This window comes from Anser brachyrhynchus (assembly GCF_964034855.1).
Source record: "Anser brachyrhynchus genome assembly, chromosome: 6".
Lineage (NCBI taxonomy): Eukaryota > Metazoa > Chordata > Aves > Anseriformes > Anatidae > Anser > Anser brachyrhynchus.
The window spans coordinates 21,567,770-21,591,293 of record NC_137700.1 but is presented as its reverse complement, the minus strand read 5'-3'; the positions used below and the strand labels follow the sequence as shown (position 1 = coordinate 21,591,293).

General features: G+C 39.6%; 1 protein-coding gene across 4 annotated transcripts in view; it reads right to left on the bottom strand.

The window, feature by feature from the left end:
* The window catches only part of LOC308197640 (uncharacterized protein), a 628,187-nt gene that overhangs the window by 72,289 nt on the left and 532,374 nt on the right, over positions 1–23,524 (bottom strand). For 3 of the 4 annotated variants that reach the window (XR_013953160.1, XR_013953161.1, XR_013953162.1), the window contains exons 23-25: positions 15,908–16,063; positions 13,879–13,962; positions 7,582–8,690 (exon numbers count right to left, since the gene is read on the bottom strand). Coding sequence is in view for 1 of the 4 variants with exons in the window: in XM_080598508.1 (XP_080454634.1) it covers positions 12,054–12,083; positions 13,036–13,180; positions 13,879–13,962 (259 nt within the window). In the remaining 3 variants the exon portion in view is untranslated. The other variant, XM_080598508.1, reaches the window with a different exon arrangement.

Here is a 23,524-nt window from a genome sequence, read left to right as displayed (position 1 = left end):
ATACGAGTTCGTTTGCAAAATGAATGTCTGTCACAAACAAGATAAATACTAAGCAGACTTGGAACTACCCAAAGAGAGCCTGTATTGCTAAAGAAAAAAAAATCTATTCAATTGGCAAGTTAGACTTTCTAAAGAAACTGGAATATCGAGCTGTCTGGCTAGCAGAAAGGAAGATGGATGACTCTTCTTGAATTAGGTGCTTGAAACTTAGTTCTGCTCAAAAGAGAATATAATCAATTTGGGAAGGAGTTGAGTCTAACACTGGGAATGCTTTATTGTAAATAGTAGATTGCATTTAAACTTTACTCAAGTGTTTTAAAGGTATTATTTTAGCTTAACCTTCAAAATGAATAACAGTTTATTTGTGCAGTTATTCACTGAAATGGGTTGAGATATCCAGTTTAGGAAATAGTCTACCCTGTCCTTTATACCCTACGTTTTATATTTATTATGAGCTCATCTTATTATTAGTTTCATTTGTTCTCCTTAGGTTCATAGACAGCAGATTTATTACCTTGCACTAGTACCTAAAGGGTATATAAGTAAACATGAGTTCATACTGTCCACACCAGGTCAGAAGCTACAAGTGGACTCTCCCAAGCAAGCACTTGGTTTATCTTCTGACCTTACTCTCTTCCTTATACAACCTAGAAGTAAGTGCAAGCATCTTTAAAGGTCATACTCTGGGAGAAAGTACTACATACTATAACAGGGTAATTAATTCTAACTCTCCAGGTGACGTCTCCTGAATGCTCAGAACCACTTTCACTCTTTGTAAATTAAATTAATTAAAATCTGGCAGTAAGCCTTTCCAGCAAGAAACCTGCATCCAGGAAATGACAGATATAAGGAGAGGTTTCCACAATAAAGTTGTAAGTAGCCCATCACACAGTACAGATATGTGTAACTATTTTTTCTTCTTAAACTAAGGTCTTAACATTGGTAGAGCACATGACACACGAATCAAATACTTTTGTTACTCTTACAGTGTTCTCTGGAAGAACTCACTTTTTTACTGCACGCATACAATCTGAAGAATTCTATGCAGTTTATATCTAATATTCTACAAGTCTACGCTGGATTTGTTGTCATCATTTGTTGGAAATAAATGTGGATAGTTGTTCTTACCAGAAATACAGACTCTTTCATTTCGAATCAGGCATCCATGCATCTCCCTGCTTCAAAAAAACCTTGTGCCTCAGTTCTTTGTCTCAGAAACAGGTATCTAGATTAGAAGCACCAAGTTTATTACGGATACTGTTACAATGCTGTGAAACAAATACTTAAGTTGCTAAAAAGTAGAATTGTTTTTTAAATTTCCCATGTTTAAGTATCTCTATACTTAGTACAAGGCATAACTAAATTAAATTATTTTAAATACATTTATGTTTCATACTTATAAAACTAGCATTGCTGTTGAACAAACACATACATGACTAAGGAATATAAATCATCTGGGAGAAAAATGAAGAGAGAAGTTAAGCCAGACAAGTTTTCAAGGACTGTTTTTGTTCACTAAATGCACTAATATACTTCGTTAAATAATGCAGTGCTGATTTATGAATTTCTGTAATAGTAAAATATCTGAATGTCTAGGACTTTGAAAAGTTAAAGCACTATTTTTTATTTAAAATATAATCAATTTGCACTGAAATGCTATGCAAAAATAATGCTTTAATTTAGCTGTAGACATTTAGCTATAGATTCATTAGAACTCAAGTGAAGGAGACAAAAATAAACAAATATCCAAGTCTGGGATATGCTTCTCATGAAATGTATATTCACGGATGAAGCAGATCCATACCCCTCGAGGCCAAGACTTCCACCCTGTGATCTGCAAGGGATCTGCTCCCTTTGTCTTTACCTATGGAGACCAAAGGCCCAAGGAAGGTCTCCAGTACTTTATTGCCCTTTATTTTCACTTAATCTACGTCCTACTGTAAAATACTATTGTGAATTTGACGGTATTGTCAGTAACAGGTGATATTACTGTGACTATTTTAAAGGAACACAAGGAAGAAAAAATTAATAATAAAGAACTGTAGGAATTACCCCTCATAATACCAAATAATAATGTAATATACTTTCTTATGATATCTACACTACTAACCTTAGAATTTCAATTTGAGCCTGTATACTGTACTAAGTAGCCTTGTTTTAATTTCTGCCTTTAATAATTCCATTCATTTTACACATTATTTACCCTAGTCATAAGTTAAGTTAAGCATTATGCAGTACCTTCATTTCCATGGTGATTTTCATGTAACTTGCCAAAAACATGGTGAGTGACTATGGACTGAGACAACATTTCAAGGTTTCAGCAAACTATTTATTTTTGCATATCATGGCAGCAGCCAACTTTGCAAATGCAGTGCCTTGCCTTGTGTTTCATATCTGGAAATAGCTGAGGATGAGCTCTCTTACAAATTACTGCCTTACTGCAGTGGCCTGCAGACTATACATGAGGCACAGAACTTAAAACCACTTAAAATGTACTGGAGCCTATTGATATATACAGAACTGATGCAGTTTTTTAAGGTACGGTGCTGTGAAACAAAGATTACTGAATACACTTCTTATTATTCCATCTTCACTTAATTGCGTGTTGTTTTTTTTTTTCTAAAAAAAAAATAACCCACAGAACCTCAAGACATTCAGCAGGGTAAATAATAAGAGTACAGGTAGAAACGACTTGTACTGAAAAATTAACAGTTTATTTCTTTTTTTTTTTTCCTCCCCTTCAATGTAAACCTTTAAAATCTCACAGAATGTTCTCTCTGCCTCTTTGAACACGTTCTCCTAACTTTTATTTAATCATGCAGCCACCAACTAAGTTGTTCAGGTGGAGCTGCAGAAGGACACATGAGGGACTACTTTCCCAATATTACCCTGCATGAACTGGTAGGCAGGAGGAAAATGGAGAATAGGAATGACAGGAATCGCTCTGCTACACGTTTCCCAGCTAGCCTGAATTGCTGGTGGGCATAAAAGCTCCCTATCTCTGTAGGGCATTACAATCTGTAGGGCGCTGCACAGAATTGCCACAGTCCCAGGCAGGATCGCCTGTCTTTTAATAGTTTGCAGGTGACAGCATTTGGAAGGCCAAGTGTTTAAACCCCACCCCCACCCCCTTTATTTTTTCACCTTTTTTTGTTGTTTTTGTTAAAATTGTCAAATATTGGAGAGAGCTGAGCACAATAAAAACCAATGACAAAAGTATGTGGTCTTCTTAGAGAACTCCTGGGAGATGGATGGAGTGCCAGGATGCCAGGAGGCTGAAAACAGGCACACACAAAACCAATAATCACTCTAAAAATGGAAAGTTGCACGAACACGTGCACACGGGAGTTCATTATCAAGGGTTCCCTTTAAAAGTGGACAGGTGACTCCAGCAGAGCTCTGCAGGTCCTTCCATGGCCAGCACTATTCAGTACTTATTAACTTGGAGGTTAGGAAGCTGGATGACAACTTTTAGCAAACAGACAGCAGGAAAGCAGAATTACAGAGCTCAGTGGATAGGCAGCTGTTCCTGACTTCACCAGCTCAGGCTGAGGAATAATTAGTCAGGGTGCTGTTCTCAAGAACTAATGCAGGTCGCAAAACGAGCAAGATTCAGCAGTGCCCTACTGAAGCAGAAAAGCCCCGTACTGATATACACAAACAGGAGCACGGACTGCTGTACACGTGTAATTATGTTCTGTTCCACTCAGCAAGGAGATCTCTGCTGGAGCCTTCGAGAAAGATGTAAAGTAACCAAAGCCTAGAAAATGTGACAGGCAAGAAAAGATGGAAAGAAACGGGACTCCTAAGCTACGAACGTTATTGCTGGTTGCAATATAGTACTCTAACATGTAATGTATGCTTTCTGAAACATATTTTGGAAACAGTCATAAAAAATATCATGTTAAAAGTTAAAATAAAGCATAAAAAAATGTATGGAAAATGAGACTGTGTGAAAGCAGTTTCTGGTGAGTGATTAGAATTTTACTGATATGAAAAAACTGTAATATCCAAAAATTTGGATCCAGACTAACTACAGCTGATTTAGGTTTTGATTAGGTTTTAGGTTTAGGCTTTCCTATTGTTTAGGTTTTGTTGTTTAGGTTTTATTGTTTTGTTTTCCTATTGTTTAAGCTTTCTGCTTTTGAGACTGTCATTTTGATTTTTAAAATATTTTCTAATGCTATGTCATTTTTTCTGGTTTTCCTGAACAGTGGAGCTTCTTCTACCTTACTCCTAAAAATCATAAACTCTATTGAGATTTATTCTCAATATTGAATATTCTCAACAATGCTTTGTTGGGGGGGAGGTTAGGTAGAATTAAACAGAAGAGGATTAACTGACTGCAGTGAGCACACAGCATTCACCATTCATACAGCAACTGTAGGATCCTTCCCCTGTGCATAACTGACGGTGTTAGTAAGATGCTGATACCAGGGCTGCAGAATCTCTTTTCATCTCAATGACTACGTCAGGTATTATTTGTGGAAAAGGACCTCTGGACAGCAATGCCATTACATCTCTGACTTGCTTTGAGTGCTGGTGAGATGGAGCTATCCATCACGGGTGCATCGCACCGTCTGAAGGTAGCGCTGAAACTGTTACTACACACACTACGTGCTTAGGTCTTGCCTCGAAAGGATCAAGGTGAGAACAACTCACCGAGGAGAATTCTCTGAAAGTTTCAGAGGCAAAAAAAAAGCCTTTCTCACATCTTTTTTAAAACTGCATGGATAGTGCTAGAGGTAATTATGTAATATCTGTAATCCATTCTTTAAAGATGACAGTCTGAACCTGGGTGACTGCAGAGCCCATTCACACCAGTACTCTCAGAGACAAAAAGTCGGGCCCTTTACATATTTAATATGACTATTTCAAGTGAGCCACACAGCGAGCGTGGGCTGATTGGAGTGGAGATGGAGGTGATAGCATTCATCATTACCAAAGTGTAACAGTGGGGTGAGTGGGGAAAGAGAAGTGGGAAGTCGAAACAAGATGTGAAAATCCTGCTGGGGTTGTATGGCAGTGACATTAGTGTATTAAAAAAAAATACCTAAAATGAGTTATGAAACTAATTAAGGAAATATAAAAGCCATGGATAAAAAGTTCCTTGTTAAGTATAATTGATAGTACAAATCTAATTTGAAAGGTTAACAAGCTCTTGAAAATTGTTGAATCAAGTACAGACTGATGTTTTTAATATAATTATATACAGCTAGCAGATGGTATAGTCCTTTTTATTATATCGCCAGCTATTAGACTTTCATTTTTAAAGCAAATACTGAATTATACTAAAGATATGTTGAGCTTATTTTAAAAGATCAATCAGTTTTCTAAGTTCTGTGCATGCTGATCAAATACATACTATCTGCTACCTAGTCTGAAAAACAGGATTTAGATAAGAAATTTGGAGTATTCCACTATCCCTTTCCAAAACAACTGTATTTTAAATCTTAATTCAAAGCTTGATGGTCTTAATGAATGAGAGTGTATTAGATATGTGAATACCCTTACAAAACAACTGAGAATTAGACGTAGTTTAAGAAAATAAAGCAGCAGGAAAAAAGCTATCCTTAATTTAAAATTTATAGTTCCAAAAAGATGTTGAAAGTTTAAATTTACTAAGTGGAATGAATGAGGGGAGACAAACTGAAAGCCAAAAAAAAAAATAATAATTGCTATGTATGCACACAGCTGAAGTTCTCTCATCCCTTAGTCAGCATCAGAAGGCCAGTTGTTGCCACCAGCTGGCTTACAATTCCTCCATCACCCACTTGTCACATCTTGAAGCAAAGACTTTGACTTCCCTTAGTGCTCTGTTGGGCAGAAGAAGAGCTCCACATGAGTGAGCTCTGACAAAGCCAAGCTTCTTCTCCTCCTCCTCCTCCATGACTGTTCCTAAACCCACCTGTTATTCGGCATTCACAACACAAAAATCTCACAGGATAACAGTTAAGCAGTTTGACTATTGCCTGTTACACTGACCAGGTTTCTCATTACACACTCCAGTCTGCCTCTCTGTACCTGATTGTTACTTCATAATGATCTGATGCTCTGTAGGATAAATAGCAGTATTTAATTCAGTGGTTTTAAAACAGAATCTTTGTCTAAGACTCAGACTTCTGACTCCTACTATGCTATTTCTAGTACTGAAAAACAGTCTACAGTCTGTTGTGATATATCAAACAAAAATTATAGAGAGTTTAGGACTCACAGATAGAGGATTACAATAGCAGCATCTTTTTTCCATCATGGACAATGAAATTTACTAAAAAGAGGGGCACTCCAATTCATTCCCAAAGGTACCAGACAGAATGAATTTAGTTTGAACTGAACACGGAATTTATAACATGTAATGTCCAATCCAAGTTCTTACTAAGTTACAAAGTAGGACGTGAATTGCATCCTCTGTATTGATGCTCCTCTCACCTAAATGTAGCCATCTAAAAGACTAGCATCTACAGTGTGAGATTCCTGAATAATCACATGGGCTACGCACCAGATACCTGCAGTGCCCATTAGGAGGTGTCTCTTTGCCTTCATCAGCCACAGAAGGAATCCAGAGAATATATTTAAGACAATGTAGGTGGAAGAAGGTGGATCCTATACAAACTTAAGCAGCCTTGCTGAGTTACAGCAAATGTCCATGTTCTCCATGCCTTAGGAAGAGCATCGAGGACAGCAGATAACATTTCCCCAAATGCCCTCCGAGCTGTGCTTTTATTTCACATTCTGCAGTCTAATGCTCATCCATAACAATAACCAAAAGCTCTGCTGGCATAGCATATGAAGAACCCAGAGATGGCTGTACTCGAGGCCATAAAAATAGATAGCCAGAGCCTGATGGCTCTTGAAATAATCATGCTGCATCATCGCTTCAGTTAGTATAAGAAATGAAGTATGGGAAATGCTCCTTCTGTGAGCTAAGAGTAAATAACTGATCAGGACAAGTTCAGACATCCTTCAGTTTCAACGTAATAAATTCACCAGACTTTTGACCACAGTAAAATAAATAAAATATTATACTTTCGCACTTGAAAGTTGCCTTGAAATAGTCATAAAACAACTGTCAGTTCACTTGAAGGAAACTAAAAGTCATCTAAAACTTCATGGCTCTTAACCAGCTGATTACAATCTAAAAGCTGTAACAAGAATGGATTAAATTGTACTATTTCCTACTCTCATTGTCACTGTCAAAAGACTAAATTTATGCAGGTCTTTCTGTCCTTGTTACAATCTTTGTCACAAGAATGAGGCATTGCAATTTTATAGTCCCATGTTCTCTGAAAGATAACAGTAAACAGTATTCCTGTGACCTTTTCAATGTTCTATAATTTCACTGAACAGTCACTCTTACTCTCCTTTTAATATTCTCAGCACTGATCAAAAAGTGATGAAATTGACACCAAAATAAAATACAGAATTGCGAGGTTAAAGCAGTGAGCCTGACTACCGTCTCTCCCACAGCAGACAGGGCATAAAGATTTTTGTTTCATTTCTGCTCATAGCTTTCTTGCACAGTAATGTAACACTGCACAGTGAGCTCCCACAGAAAGTACAAAACATATCCAACATCACTACCTTCCAGCCTAAGTAGGGGGGACGTTTGATTTGATTCCGTGTCCTTTAACAAATGCTCAGTGAGGCATGTGTGCTCCTGTCTGCCTGCACACGGATATGTGTAGGTACAGATCAAGATAAATCCAAAACAAACCGCTCCTTTGCGAACAGTCCTCCTGCGGGGAAGATGAAAGAGCCAACATGTGACAGATGTTCATCATGCTGCTTAGTACAGCACTGGAAGGGACATGAGCCTGCAGTAACGGGAACAGTGTAAGGCACTACGCTGCAGAGCATTCGTGGTGCTTTAATACGAACTGAAGATGGAATAACACAGTAAGCTCTCAGTGGGGAAAACAAGATGCAGCACAGTTATCCTCGCATGCTAAATTCTTGAGCAAACTCTCCATCTGATCTACCATGTGTTCCTCTGTTATCTCAAACTGGAGGCAACACGATCACAGGCAAATGATCAGCACAGACAGAATACAGAATAAGGAAGAAGAGAAAGTACTGTGCCACTAACTGTAGGATAATTTCCTGAACCCTGAAAGCTCCATCTCCATTTTCATTTCTGTCCTATGCACTATACCTGCATACACAGTGCTTTTTTAATGAGAAACATACATTAGCTATTGTAATCCGAGGAAAGGAAATGATATCATTAAGGATTTCTGGTATTTGAATTAGTTCTTTAAATCAATATTAATTTTAATGCTTTGTTGTAAATGCAAACATTTTGGGCCAGACTTTCAAGTGGTTTATGTCAGCTGCAGCTCCAAAGGCTCATCTTTAAATCTAGACTGTTGACACCTAAAGATGTGAACCTGAAGAAGGTCACCTCACAGCACTGCAGAGTCCCGCTGTGGCTGTTTCCTCATTTCTTTGCTAGTTGTCCACAACCTCTCATCACTCTTCTCTTCCTCCTCACGCCCTTCTGGGTGTACTGCATCCTTGCTGCAGCCTGAGAGACCAGAAACTTGTCCTCTCCGTCTTCACCTTACAGGAATACTCTGAACCATACAGTGGCAGAAGCACATTTCTGTTCTGTTTGCAATTCTTCTCCTGAAAATGCTGCATGTGCCAAGACTTGGGGCTTCTGGTATTTGATGCAGAGCCTGAGGTGGCACCTAAAAAGAAGTCAACAAGGAATTTTCTTGAGGGCATGCATCTTGCAATCTCATTTCTGTTGCTAGTTGCGGAGGCATAATCTGCTCCACAGCACTAAGCTGTGGGGCTGCAGCTAAGTAAAGAATAGAAACATGTCCCTCAAGGACTTGGTCCAGTGATGTATTTAAGCACATGCTTCAAAGGTTGAAAATGAAATGTTTTGCTGAGTAATCACCTGAAATGGCACAGCCTAATAAGAAGTAAACTAAGTCAGAGGGTACTGAAATACGTATCCTGTAAAACCCTACTTTATTACTTTGTGGAAGTATGATCTTTCCAACTATAAAATAGACACAGTTACAAATAGCTGAAAAATATCTACAAGTAGTTACCATGGAGGTTTACTTCTTTTTTAATCAACTATTCTCCACCTTCTCATTCCTTTGCCACGCTCAAAAATGCTGGATTTTATAAGGTGATACAAAGAAATGTAGGCGTAACGCTTTCAAATAACTACATGAAGACTAATATTAAGTATTTTTTAAATACCATCCCTTCAATATTATTCTTTTATAAAAGTTCAAGAGATGTGGTTATATATTACTGTGTGAAATGTGGCCTGACAGTGCTCACAGAAGAAAGGATCAGAGGAGTTTGGATGCAGCTGGAGGCAAAAGATGAATTCAAGATAAAATAAAGGAACATGGAAGACAGCAGACAAAAGAGAAACACCTTTTGACCAAGAAAAAGTGGAGGGAAAATACGAACCAATCGTCAGAAAAAAGGATTCAGGGAATCTTCAGTGGTCCTATGAAGAGGAACAAATACGGCCAACCAAAAGGTAGCTTCACGGTTGTTTCTGCCAAGAACCTTCCATGGTGCCCAGGCAGGAAAGAGGGCTCTGGCTGGCACGACAGACAGTCTCTCACCCCTCTGAAAGCAAAGCTGGCAGAGTCGGAAAGAAGAGCTTTAAAACTATGAATGACGTGGGTGATTTTTTTAGAATTCTTTTTATAGGAAGAAGAAACTTTGGCAATGCAAGAATATACAGAATATGAACTCCCAAAGACAAGGGAAAAGAGGGAGAAAGCATTAACACAGATCAAAGTAAAAGGGGGAAGGACAAGGAGATTACTCCAGGGTCTGTATTCATGTTACTGCATCGGGTGAGGCTGGAGGAAACTAATTTTTGTAAACCAACATAGTGCATGTCAAGAACAGAACAGAGGAACGGAAAAGAACATATAGGATATGAAAATAGGTAACAGAAAGATAACAGCTATCGTGATGGGGATGTAAGAGCAGAAACACATGTATTTTGCAGGAAAGAGTACCAGTAAAGGTGCCAGTGGGGTGTAGATTTTTAGGTATATCACTGGGCAAATTGTGAAGAAACAAATAAGAAAACAGAGCAACACTGGCTGGGAAGAGAAGCTCTCCTGGAAGACCACTATAAATCTCATGGTTCAGACAGAGATCTCCAATGTTACTGAAGAGACACGTTGCGAAACAAGAGACTAAAGCAGCAAGAGATCAGCAAGAGATCAGTGCCCTGCTGCTGTGCTACTCCTGAGTGCCTGTTGTTTTACCAAGTGGGTAATACAGCATATTGCAGACATATTGCTCCAGGACAGAAGCAACTATTGCTCTTATAAGGTGTTATTGCAAACCTGCAATGGACTCTTGCACTGTTACAGGACCAGCAGCTTCCTTTGTTACACTGGAGAAACATGTCACTAGTAACAGTAGGGTCTGGTTATTTCCTGGGTTAATGGTAGGGCCTCGTTATTTCCTTCAATAATTCACAGACGTTGATACAATGAAGTATATATTATACAACATAAACACACACGAAATACTATGCAAAATAATTACCTACAACATACAGACAGATTGAAATCTATATTAAGCCAATAATCATCAATATTAACTTAGCTAAATTTTTAGTAATTACTGTCACTACCCACCACGGAAAATATCTGATGAGATCACAAATTGCTTCTGTTCATGATCAGTAAAAGATAAACAAAACTATACTGTAAACAAAGGTATTAAATTTTCAAAAAATAAACTGAAAAGCTAAGAGAACTAGTACATGAAATGAACCAAAAGTCCTTGAGACTTAAAAAAACCAGACTGGTATTTCTATAGCACAGAAATTCCAAACCATCAAAAACATTTTTCTAAAGGAAAGGAAGAACTTCAGAAGGCCTCCAGCCCTATCTGGATGATAATCATCCCCAAAGTGATATTAGAAACAGACTAGAAGAAAAATGGGCAGCACAACACAGCTACATCTTACAAATAAAAGTATAAGTTGAGAACTGTCCTAAATCAGTCTTTTATATAGTAACAAGTGCCTTCGGTCCTAAAACAAGGAACATTAAAAAGGAGAAAATATGTTAAGATGCTATGAGGATGGATTTGAAAATGTTGTTGTCATTATTATTATTATTATTATTTAGAATTAATATATTTATTTGGTTTTCAGTAAGGAAAAAAAATGTCTAAGGAAAAACCACACTGTCTAATGAGAATAAAGGACTGAAATGGAGGTTGCCACTGTCAAAAAGAAAGACAGATCAAAGGATTTAATGTGCTTACACTGTAAGGACAAGATAGTCTCCTGTCCTGGTTCCAGTTAGGACAGAGTTAAGTCGCTCATAGTAGCTGGTAGGGTGCTATGTTTTGGATTAGGATGAGAAGAGCGCTGATAACATGCTGATGTTTTAATTGTTGCAGAGCAGTGTTTACACCAGGCCAAGGACTTTTCGGCTTCTTGCTCTGTCCTGCCAGCGAGCAGGCTGGGGGTGCAGCAGGAGCTGGGAGGGGACAGACCCAGGACAGCTGACCCAAACTGGCCAAAGGGGTATTCCATACCATCTGACGTCATGCTAAACAATATATAGGGGTGGCTGGCCGGGGTGGGGGGGCCGGCTGCTCGGGGATAGGCTGGGCATCGGTCAGCGGGTGGTGAGCAATTGCATTGTGCATCACTTGTTTTCTTACACATTATTATTGTTAATACTATTACCATTATCACTATTATTATTATTATTGTTATTATTATTTTCCTGTCTTAATAAACTGTCTTTATCTCAACTCACAGGCTTCACTTTCCCGTTTCTCTCCCCCATCCCAGAGAGGGAGGGGGGAGGGTGAGCGAACGGCTGTGTGGTGTTTAGCTGCCAGCCGGGTTAAACCACAACATCTCCATTCCAGAATATATGAAAGCAAACAGAGATAAGTGCAAGTGAAATAGGACAGGCCTCTGTCAAATGGAGGTGAGGTGCTACCTGACCAAAAAGGACCTGAAATCATACTCACACTTCTGAAAAAGGGCAAAACGCGAGCCAGGCAACAACAGATCCATTAGTTTTATCTCAATGATACTCAAGGCTCTGGAACACAATCTGCAGGAAAGCATAATTGAAAACATGGAGGTAAACAGAGCTGTGAGATGCAGCATGATAGACCAAACTGAGCAGGCAGCTGACTGTGGTAAGGCAAATCTTTTCTTGAACAAAGCTGGACTTCCATGAAGCATTCAGAAGAACACCGTGGTGAAAAAAATAGCTAAAGCAGATAAGGTCATCAGTAAATCTGGAAGACATGTAAGGAACTAGCCAGGAGGAAAGAGAGAGTAACAAAAAATGGAAAATTCAGGAATTTATTGACTAATCCCAGGAACTCTTATGAAATATGCTGGGAGCTTAGCACCTGGAAACAATAAGAAAACACAGTGCTAAGACCTTCTGTAGAATATAGCTACAAAGCTGCTTCCCAGATCTCCATCAGGACCAGACACAGGGGAAGCAGGAGGGCAACTGGAGTCTGTCCCCCAAGACAACATGAAAAAAAGACTAAAAGAACTCATTTAGCACAATGAAATGCCAGCTGCAAAGAAATACAGCTGCGAAATACAGTGGAAAGGTGAAAGAAGTTCAAGCACACTGCTGTCAAAGGACAGGTGGGTTTAACCTGTCACAAAACGAGGCTTGTGGCTGACAGGTAAGCCCCTCCGGACTTATGTTTTCTTTTCATAAGCACTTAACAATAATTTCATCCAAAATGCCTCTCTTAATCTTGCATATACTGAAATTTGTCTTGCACTGAAGACATTATGTGTGAATTTGGTAACCAGAGCAGATTTCTTACAGTATAGGTTGGGGAGTGGCGGGGTTCTTTCATTTCTATCATCAGAGGGAGAAAAAAAGTCCTCTCAGCTGATAATTTCAGTAAGAGTCATATGCACATAGGTCAGAAAAAAATTCAGATCAATCAGAAAAAATTCAGGTCAGAAGGGACCTCAGGTTTCCAGTCCACCCTCCTGCCCATGACAATATCAGCTACATGAGATTAAACCTTGTTACTGAGGGCTTTGTCCACTCTGGTCTTAGAGAACTCTCGAGGATGAAGGCTGTACCATCTCTCTTTTGGCACCACGTCCCACTGATTAGAAGATCTCACTGGGATAAATTTTTTATTTCTATCCAGCTGAAACAAGAGCCTGTGAAAGTGAAGTTAGCAAAAAAGAATTACAAGTAGTAACACAACTGCTTTGCCCAGACCTTTCTGTTTTATAAAATATCAATTTAAATATGAAGTAGATCTAAAAGCGTTGAGTAGAAGAGTTAAGGTAAAACACTCTACACCTACAGCCCTGCTGCTAGTCACCACTTTCAAACCTAAGTGCAGACTAGGAAAAGGATCAGAGCTTTAGCAGCCAGTTCTACATACATGCTAAACTACACAAGCCAGCAACCAAAGCTAGGTGTATCCTTTGAAAAAAGAAAGCAGACCAGCAGTCCCAACCTGCACACACCCCACAGCACAGAGCACGCAAGGAGAGCTCCTCTGGCCTCACCCCGGGGGGTCAGTCAGTAGGGACTGCACGGCAGCACTGCTGTCTTTCTGGAGAGCAGACCTTGCTTCTATTGGGATCACAATTCCCTGCTCTGTTCTTACGAACACAACAGAAGGAACATTTGTGATTCATCCACAGTGCACACAAAGCACAACAAGCAGCCCTGGAGTGCTTACTGCAATTTTCTTCTGCGTTTGTGATAAACCATGCCATGGTGGAAGGGAAGGAACAGACACCACGTGCCTCGAGACAGCGAGACAATGATCTGACACACTGAGCAGAGCGCCTCACTTTATTAGATCCTTGACACCTGTTTAGGAATTGGTCAAACATAAACTCACTCATTTAATTCCTCTGCACACCCTTCATCCCACATGCCTTCCAGAAGTCTCAAGGACAATCCCTGTTTCAAGATGCTTAAAAATCTGAAAGCAACAGAGAATGAGATATCAGTTAAGGGAAGGAGAACAGAGGCAGGATGTAAGTTAATTCAATTCACTGTAGACAGCATGACAGAAATGGGTCTTTAAGATGGACATCTATGTGCACAGTCCTTGGAGAAAAGTTCGAGGAGGTTATACCATGCTTGAGAGCCAGCAGAGAGGCTGAATGAACAAAGTGACATTACCTTTCCCTTGTGGATTTCCTGAAGAACAAATTTAATCTGGCCCAGAATAAGAATCTTTTTAAATATATATATATAGATTTAAGCAAACAGGATAGCAGAGATTTTTTTTTTCTTGGCCTGGAAATGCGTACTGAAAAAGAAACCATTTAGTACCTGCTCTTTATAGAATATGAAGCTCAATAGGGCAGGCCATTTTTGTGGGTGCATACCAGTGTTCACAGGCTCATGTAAATGTTCATAAGGAAGTTAACAGGACTGTACCTCCAAGAAGAAATACGTTGTATTTGAATCATCTGCATATTTGTTGACACTTCAAATAACTTTAGGTTTTTATAAACTAGTTCTAATCACTGCTAACAAGATGTAAAACATACTTAAAATCCTTATAAATATTAATCTTTAAAAAGACTAAACATTTATTTAGCTCAATTTCCCAGCTACCTATAGTTTTTCTAGATGGATTTCCTGAAGGAAAATAAATGTCACGGAAGATTCTCTTTCCAGAGTATCTTTTTCTTACAGAATTGCTTCATTTCCATTAAAACACAGGATGTTGACCTGAATTAATCTGAAGGCAATCACTTCTGTTTGTGGCATATATATTACATAAACATACCATTACAGCAAGACATACTTCAACAAGATGAAATTAAGTTTAACTTACAAGCATCACTATTAGAATTACTGTTCACTCCTTTAGCATCAGTATAATACTCCCACAGAAACAGGTCAATGTATTTTAGCTTTAATGGAGCCCCCTTAGATATTCTTTGATCCTAAAATGGATCAAACATTTCTCAGATGAGTACTGAAGTTGCTACATTTTTTATTGTATTCTCTTATTTTCGTGTTCATCTTACTGGTGCTTTAAAGGAGCCACTGCTTCTGTTTATCCTCAATTTAGCTTTTTGTTTGTTCGTTTAATTACCTCATCTGAAATTCTGTTTTGTAAATCAATTTCTTCTTTCAAGTGCTGATGAAAAACAAACACTCAAACAAGGATAAACACAACAACAGAAGTTTCCCATCGTGATGCCCAGAAGCTGTACCTCCTTTTTCTCTGACTGAATTTTGATGTTTTCAGGTACTGAAAGCATCACTAGTTTTAACAGATGCGGATTTTGTCTTGGTTTAGCATGTTTTATCAGAGTCTGCTCTACGATGAAGAGTGCATGGAGATGTGGTGATCCTCTAAAGGAATGGTATCTCCAAAGACCAGACCGTACCTTCCAGTCATAGTGACTATAGCATAGGGACTACCAAGAGCCTTGAGGCTTCTGACAAGCACAAGCAGCCCTTGTGATGTACAGTGCTGGAATTGCAACTCTGGCAACTGCACTTTGTCTCTCCCAAAATAATTGTTTCTTAATAACCTAATTGCTGCTGACACCAGTAGGGCTGACCAAGAGTCTTCACCATAAACCTAAAATGCATGTGTATTGCTGGAGGGCACTTATTCTCTTTTATTATTCAGTAGCAATTGCTCCCATTGCTTGACATATTCTGTTACTGAATTTATGCTAAGTAAAGGTAACTGAATTGCAGATGATGGACAATATTAGTTTCAAGACAATGAGGCTTCAAGTTCTTGTTAAAATTCTCTGACTCTCTAATCCTTAAGAGTCTACAATTATTTCCTCTTTACGTTCCATCCCTTGAGAAGGGAAAAAAAAAATTAAACTGGCAAATCAAGGTAAACAAAAGTCAAATAATGTACAGAAACAGCTATAAGTGGGACTTACGTGACAATCACACAACTAAACCTAAGTCACTTCCTGATTATAGGCCCAAAGCTCTCCATTGTAAATAATTCTTGCCCAGGACAGAATTTTCAGAACCAGGTTAGGCTAACAAATAATGCTTCTTTAAATCAGTGTGGAAGTTTCTCGGTAGAAGTTCTGTGGAGGTATGGAAAAGACAGACCAACAAAAGATGATCTTGAAATAGCACTGTTTTCTTCAAAAGAAAGTTTCTGGCTCACAGCAAGATCTATGATTCTTTACTGCTGTCATATGCTATTGTGGCACAGGATAAATCATTTTAAACTAGTGCAAAGAAAACACCAAAAAAGACAAACCTTAACTATATTTTCAGTGTAACAAACCCATGGAACAGTCCCAGTAAAGTCCAGTCATTAAATTAAACAGAAGAAAATGAAGAAGCTGGGCATATTTGATATATGCTTGATACACTGTACAATCATGCATACAATAATGTATCAGAAAACGAATGAGAGCTTAATTCCACATTAAACAAACCAAAGGATATGCAGGAGTTGTATCTTTAATTGCTGGAACTCTACACAAACATCCTCCACAAGTGGGCAGAGACAGGAAATTAGGTATGAGCTAAAACTGTTTCAGAAACTGGAGAGTGAAACTTTGATCAAATTTTGCAACAGGCAAGAACACTGCCTTCTCAAGTCATCCAGGAAAAAGTCCTGTTGGAGAGAGAAGTGACTACAGATACTATCGCATAAGATCAATTGTCCAAGTTTAAGAGAGAGAAGTACTCAGATCAAGAAACCCATGTAGGAGTCCAGCTTTAAAGGTGCTGTAAGTAGTGAAAACTTGAAAAAATACTTGAGTATTGAGCTTTTATATTTTTTGCTTATTCTTTCAAAAAAGGGAAGAAAAACAAAACAAAACACATTTGAAATAAAAAATTAGCTCAAAAGGTATTTCAGTGGATTAAATGTAATAGTATCATAGCTTCCAGGCTTCTTCTTCCGTTATGAACAACTCAGCAAATACAACAAAATATTGGGAAGTGCTTATAACCCAGAAATCTGCCATTTTTTCCCTCCAAAAATTGTTTTAAATTAAGAATGCTACCTGTGTATACTTTCCAAATATGAAACACATTAGCAATCAATTAGTTACATATAATGTTCACCTCTCTGGGTCTCCTGCTCCTCATGTCCTCACTGAATTTATTGCCATACTTCCTTTCACTTCCATAGTGCCTAGAACAATTTGATTCTAATGAAATCTTTTCCCACTGTGTCTTTCATCAATGTTGCTGCTACTGTGGCTGCTTTTTTTCCTCACTTCACTTTATCTTGAATGCATTAGTGTAACCTTTGGCCCAGGGGTGCAACCATCTGTGACTGAAGGTCTGGTTTGGTACATCACAGCTGTCTGACCTTGGCTCGGTTCTGCTAAGAAAATTGCTGCTCAGACATGAGGAAGTATATGAGCTAAAGTCGTGTAAGATAAGAAAGGTAATCGTGCCAACAGCAGAGCAATAATTGCAACAGCAATAGTTGCCAGATCAAGAAATCAAAGGGAAAACATACCGACACAAGGCTGTACACAATTTGAAGAAAAAGAAAGGGATAGCAGGCAGCATCTCAGCCACATCAAGGGCCAGCCCCTTCCAAGAAGCAACAGAGACCAACATGTCTCCAGCTGTCTGACAGCTGCCTCGTCAGTGGAAACTCATTAAGTTTTGTGAACATATTAATGCTTAGCACATTAGTCCCAGCTAACTATTGCAGGTGGTAGCCAGCGAAGGATGCCCTTCTACTCTTGCACGTATCCTTCTTACTGAGTCTCTGTGAGCTATAAAGATGCCTTAAAAAGTGCCCCACTGTGCGATGGTCACATTCAAAATACCCTTACAGCTGGAGGAATCTGGCTTCCTCGCTAGCCTTTAAGCATGAAAAACCCCCAAGGATTGATGGATATTTTTTTTTGTAGTGCACCTACTGTGCACAGGTTTCCTTTGTTATGCTTGGTTTCCTTTCTTATGGAGAAATTCATTTCTGACCCATGAAAAACATAAGGAAAAGTAAATCAAAAAATCCTTTCCAGGTTAGTGAGGCTAGGATTTTGTGATTTCAAGTGCTCCAGAAATGGAGATAGAAAATTATAGCACATAAGTTATTTCCTATCTTTCTCTCTGGAACAAACAAGTGTTGGTGAAATTATGTCAAACAGAACCTCTGCTTCTCCTGCTTGATTCATTCTGCTTCTTGAGTGAAATAATGCACAAGTGAGAAGTGAGTGCAAAAGAACAAAAATAGAACATGAGCAGAGAAAATACCTGAGAGAGAGTTTTGTATGAAGTACTTTCACAGAGCATTACTTTTATTCAATACGGATTTCACTACATCACAGGCTATCCATTCAATTAAGTCATCCTGATCTGTCTTTATTCTTCCTGAATCTGTTTCTTACTTCACTCTTGCCTTCTTCCCTACCAACCAGGCAGGAACAAAGCGCTTACATGAAATGAGAAAATTAATGGCTAGCGTTTCTTCTCCCAGCAGCTGCAAGATCATCAAAAGGTTTGAAACCAAGCAAGAACAAATTACAAACTTCTAGTATCTTTAATGTATTTGATTGCACAATATAGCCAACGTTACAGGGGTCTATAAAGAGCCCTCACCCCACTGCTGGCCAGAGAAGGAAAAGAGATTAAATGAGATCACAAGGCAGGGCAAAGAAGCCCAGCAGAAGACAGGAAAAGATACCTCCATGACTTCTAATTGAGAGGAAGCCAGAAAAGCCATATTGTCTTAGTTTAGATGCATAGATGGGATGGATCACTCTGTGGAGGTGGCTCACTGTCTCCGTTAAGAGCCCACGGAGAGCTGAAGATTAGCCTAGCGCAACTCATAGACAACTGGAAGGGCAGAAGGTGCTGAATTTTGCTCATCTTCTTGAGAGAGGAAAACAATTATATTGATAAGTTCTCCCCCATTTCAAGCCAACTATATAATTTGTTCTGTGTACATTATTCAGAAAAACACTGAATCTCAGATAAGAAAAGGCCACAGCTGAGATGTTGACAAGCTGTAAGAAAGAATGAATTGCAGTCAGGGGACGTATCTTCAGAATTCAACAGTTTGTTCTCTTAATCATCTTTATTCAGCTGGCAATAGGAAGATGAATACGTGGTTTCTCTTAATGCTCTCCTCCTGAGAATACCGGCACTCTGTAGACTGCCAGCCAAAATAATACATTTGTAACTCGAGAAGGCCTGAAGAGCCCAGGAAGACAACAACCAGCAACAAATTCCGAGGAACAGCTGGCTGAAAAAAAAAAAAAGCAACGCAGACAACCTCAATGGCAGCCATAAAAAACCAAATAAACCTGGATTCACCTTGCTATAAATGTCTGAGAAGGGCACACACCAGGCCTGTCATTTGGACTTTTGTTTCCCACGTTATGCTTCTATTTGCCCACAGTTCTACACATTTCTGTCTTTGAAACCACATTCTGGAGGGGAGCAGGTGTTGAGATCAGTATTCAAAACCAGTGTATGGCTTTGGAGCGCTATATATGCATACACACTGTATGTACACACACACAGACCAGCACCCTGTTAATCAGCTGTACATCGTTACAGATACGCATTGAAGAAAATAACCGGTTCTTACCCATCTGCCTATCAATGCAGGATCTCACGCTCACAAAATTAAAAGCCTTTCTGACCAGGACCAAAGTAAAATTAGGAAAGCCATTTCACTGCCAATCACGTCATTTCTCTGCAGTGGGGACTCTTCAGATCTCCAGCTGGTTCTGTGCTTGACCGGACCTTAAAAAGAGCTTAAATCCAGAGCACAGCACAAAACCCACAGTCAGTATGCTCAAGAAATCTCCTCAGTTGATTTTTTTCCTCCACACACACAAGCTCCCACCGGTCAGCATCACAACACTGCCCGAAGGAGCTGTGCAGGAGTTGAGCCCATGCCAACACTCCAGCTCTACTCTCATTTATGTTACGTGAGCAACCCTGATCTTTTATCCGGTGGTCAGCTCCAACCTACTGGCTGTCATCACTCTGGTTTTAGTTCTCTTAATATTTCTTTTTGGCCTATTTAAGTGAAAAACCTTACTGACAAAGCAGAGTATTTCCAATGCACCTTAAAGCCTTCCAAAAGATCTATGTAGGTCTATTAACATTGCTACATTCCCTCTAGCTTTCTTTAAATATACTTTCAATTTGGTCTCCTCTGGACTTTTTGACGCTCTGTGTTTAGAGCACACAGCACGAACAGCCTGCAGTCCATGGCTGGGGCGTTGAAGACATTTGTACTTCTCTTGGGTACAGATACGCCCTTTCCTGTGCATTATGGATGCGCTGCCTAATTCAGCAACAGTCAGAAAGTACTGAGCACCGAAACACACAAGTACCTTTGAGACTCTGGCCCCAGCTAACTACAGCCTACATGTATGAGAGAATTGGAAACTACATAAAAATGCTTTCTTTAAAAGGCAAATTTCCTTAAGTATAAAATTTTAAATTGTCACTTAAAAGCCTTACAAAAATAGAAGCATTTAGAGGTAGCTTATTATTTCTTAACTTCTTCTGGTAAGAATAGAAGTAATACCTTAACCAGTCTTTCACAGAAATTTCTTTTATCCTAGGACTATCCTTCAGCCCGACACTTCCCTCAGTCCAGTCTCAGAATACAACACCTAGCCTTGCAAGAAGTGGTATTTTGATATAACAAAGAAAGTCACCAAAAATGACAATCAATCTGGAGGTGCCAGAGGAAAAAAGAAAAAAAAAAAAGAACATTGAATGAACACTACAATGAACATTGTACTGGTTTGCCTTCCAAACACTGGGGTGGAGAGCCTGTCAGAAAAGGTCCTCACGCAGAGCAGTTAACCAGCTACAGACATTTTTACCTCCACCCATTCCCAACACTAACCAACCAAGGAAGTTTTTAGTTGTTTGCCTGGCCTCACACCCAAATTCCCTCTGCTTTCGACCAGCTTCAAGGAAAAATCTGGGAGCTGCACATACTTCATATGAAGACATGCTGCTGCTTCTCCTCTCAGAAGCCACGAAGATACGAGAAGTGATAATGAGGTCATTTCAGGGTGCAGGGCACAACTCGGTGATGTGAGATATTTATGTTAGACCACTCAAGTGCAGCAGCTTAGGAGCTGGAGCACGTAATATTAAGTTCATCTTGTTTGAAAAGACCCTTCTGTACTGCCTAAACAATATGGACATGGGAATCCATACCTAAGTGACTACACACAGGCCTGTTTTGCATGCACAACTGGGAATTCATTGAGCTTCTTTGATCCCATGTGAAAACACGGGTCAATAGTTGGACTGTTCATTCAGTTCCTCTATGAAATGTTTAAAAAATAAATTAACCGTAACTTGGTAGCAGAGCCAGAATCAATCGAATATTCCAAATGCTTGCTCCCACCTCTTTATCATTAGTAAAATGCTTTTCCCCATAATTGTTATCATTAGCAGAGAAAAAAGCAAGACTGTAAACAGTACTGAGGTTGGTGCGCAAGGCATAGCATATTCGTGGCTGTAATAAGTATGCATCTGCACACTTGTTCTCAAAAATTGAGTCAACAGTTATTCCACAGATGGGAAAGAATGAAGCTGAAATGAAGACAAGGATGTGATAACCTGCCAAGTGGTGTGTAAATGTGATGACAGCCTGAATAGCCTTAATGTGAGTAAAGGATTCTTAAAGATATTCTTCTGCAAACATTACGGGTTCAAAGCACATTTTTTCTCTTTAAAAGATGCAGTATTGTACTTCCTCGGTCAAAATGACTCATTAGGAACAATTTACATTATGTATAATTTTTCCCTTCAAATAGTGAAAATATGCCTTTAATTATTTATCATTCTTGCTAAGAAGTAGCTTTCATGACTATACTTGATGTTAGTCTCTTCATGGTTTGAAGGTCTTTTCCAACCTAGATGATTCTATGGCTGCAAAGGATCCAATACTGGCGTTCACTCTTTTCACAAATTGCAGTATGTCAACCTAGAAAATCAGCTCCTGTTCCTCACCGACTGTTCTGAACAAGAGTCGTTCCTGGAAAAAACGATCTGCTGCACACTGATATCTTGATTTGAAAAAGGACATTTTAGATCTTTTTAGTCATCATTTGAATTTTAAAATTGTATTTTTGAAATTGTTTTCCATCTTGTAATTCATTCCCTCCTTGTGTCCTGAATAAGTGAGAAAGATCAAAGTCAGATTTGCTGGCTCACTAGCAAATGTTATGTTCAATTTTCTTCTGTCACATTCACATAAGTAACAGCAGATGTTGCTAGAACATTCATGAGTTTAGTTCTGAAGTGTGCAGCCAGACATTTGTCAGGCTAATTTCATTTCCTGAAGACTGCAAGGAGAGTTCTGCTGGATAGTTCCCCATCTGTGACACTGAGCCACTCTTGCCAAATTCACTTGAAGCCTCCAATGAAGATGTTCTCCTTTGGATTTTTGCTTAAGGCTACCTTTTTTTTTTTTAATAGTTTTCTTTCAGAAGTCTATCTCCTCTTTGTTTTCTGCTAACACTGCTATAAAGATGGGGAAGAGCAGGTTTAGGAGAATAATGAAAAGGCTCATACTCCCACGAGACGGTCATAATCCTTGCTATAATCAACGCTATCCTAGATTTTACCAAGTACCTACTGAAGTAAGTAGGAAGGACACATTGATTTAGGTGAAAGAATTTTAAATTCTTTGAATATAAATTCCATTCAGCCGAAGGAACGCAACACTTCAAATAATTACATACACATCAGATGCGAACTTTCTTGTAGAACTAACAGCCTGCAAACCATTTTCTGAGAGACTTCTGAAAGAAAGTCGCTTTGTGTATATTTGTACATAAAGGATTATCGCACATTTTGCAGTGCCTTAGAAAACCTCCCATTTTCACAGAGACATAATTTGCGTCTATTCATTCTGTAATTTGATTTGTAAACAAAACAAAGTTCATGTGAAGTATTATTGCAGAATAATACCTTTGAAGTAAATACGTTTTGCGTGATTGGAAATGTTTCCAGGTTTCGGGAAGTTGTGGTAAATGGGCTTAACATATTAGCACAAACCTAAAAGTTTCCTAATGATGGTGAGAGTGAATTTTGTTTACATGGGCGGACTTAGGAAGCGATTTTCTGTGGCAAGTTAAAAAAAGGGGGGGGGGGGAATAACATGGCAGTAACCCGCAAAAGCTGTTTCCCCGCTCATTTCAGCCGCGCGCGGTATGTCCGCCGTACACCCGTGGCTCAGCCCCAGGGACCGGCGGAGCGGCGCAAAGCCCGCCTCGGCCAGGCCCTAGGTCCCTCCGGGGCCAGGCTGATTGGCACGGGGCGGCTCTGCCCCTGCACGAGCCTGGCCCCGGCGACGAGGCCGCGGCCGAGCGGCGGCGGCTGACGCGGAGCGGGAGCGCCCCCTGCTGCCAACGCCGCCGCCGCTTCCCCGCCAGCCCCGCCGCGGCCCCGGGCCCCGGGCCCCGGCCCGTCCCGACGCCTGAGGCCTGCCCCGAGGTCTTCTCGACGGCCGAGGTCGAGCCCCTCGTCGCAGGGCCGAGCAGAAAGCGGGGAACGCGGCCTAAAGCTCGTTGCCGAAG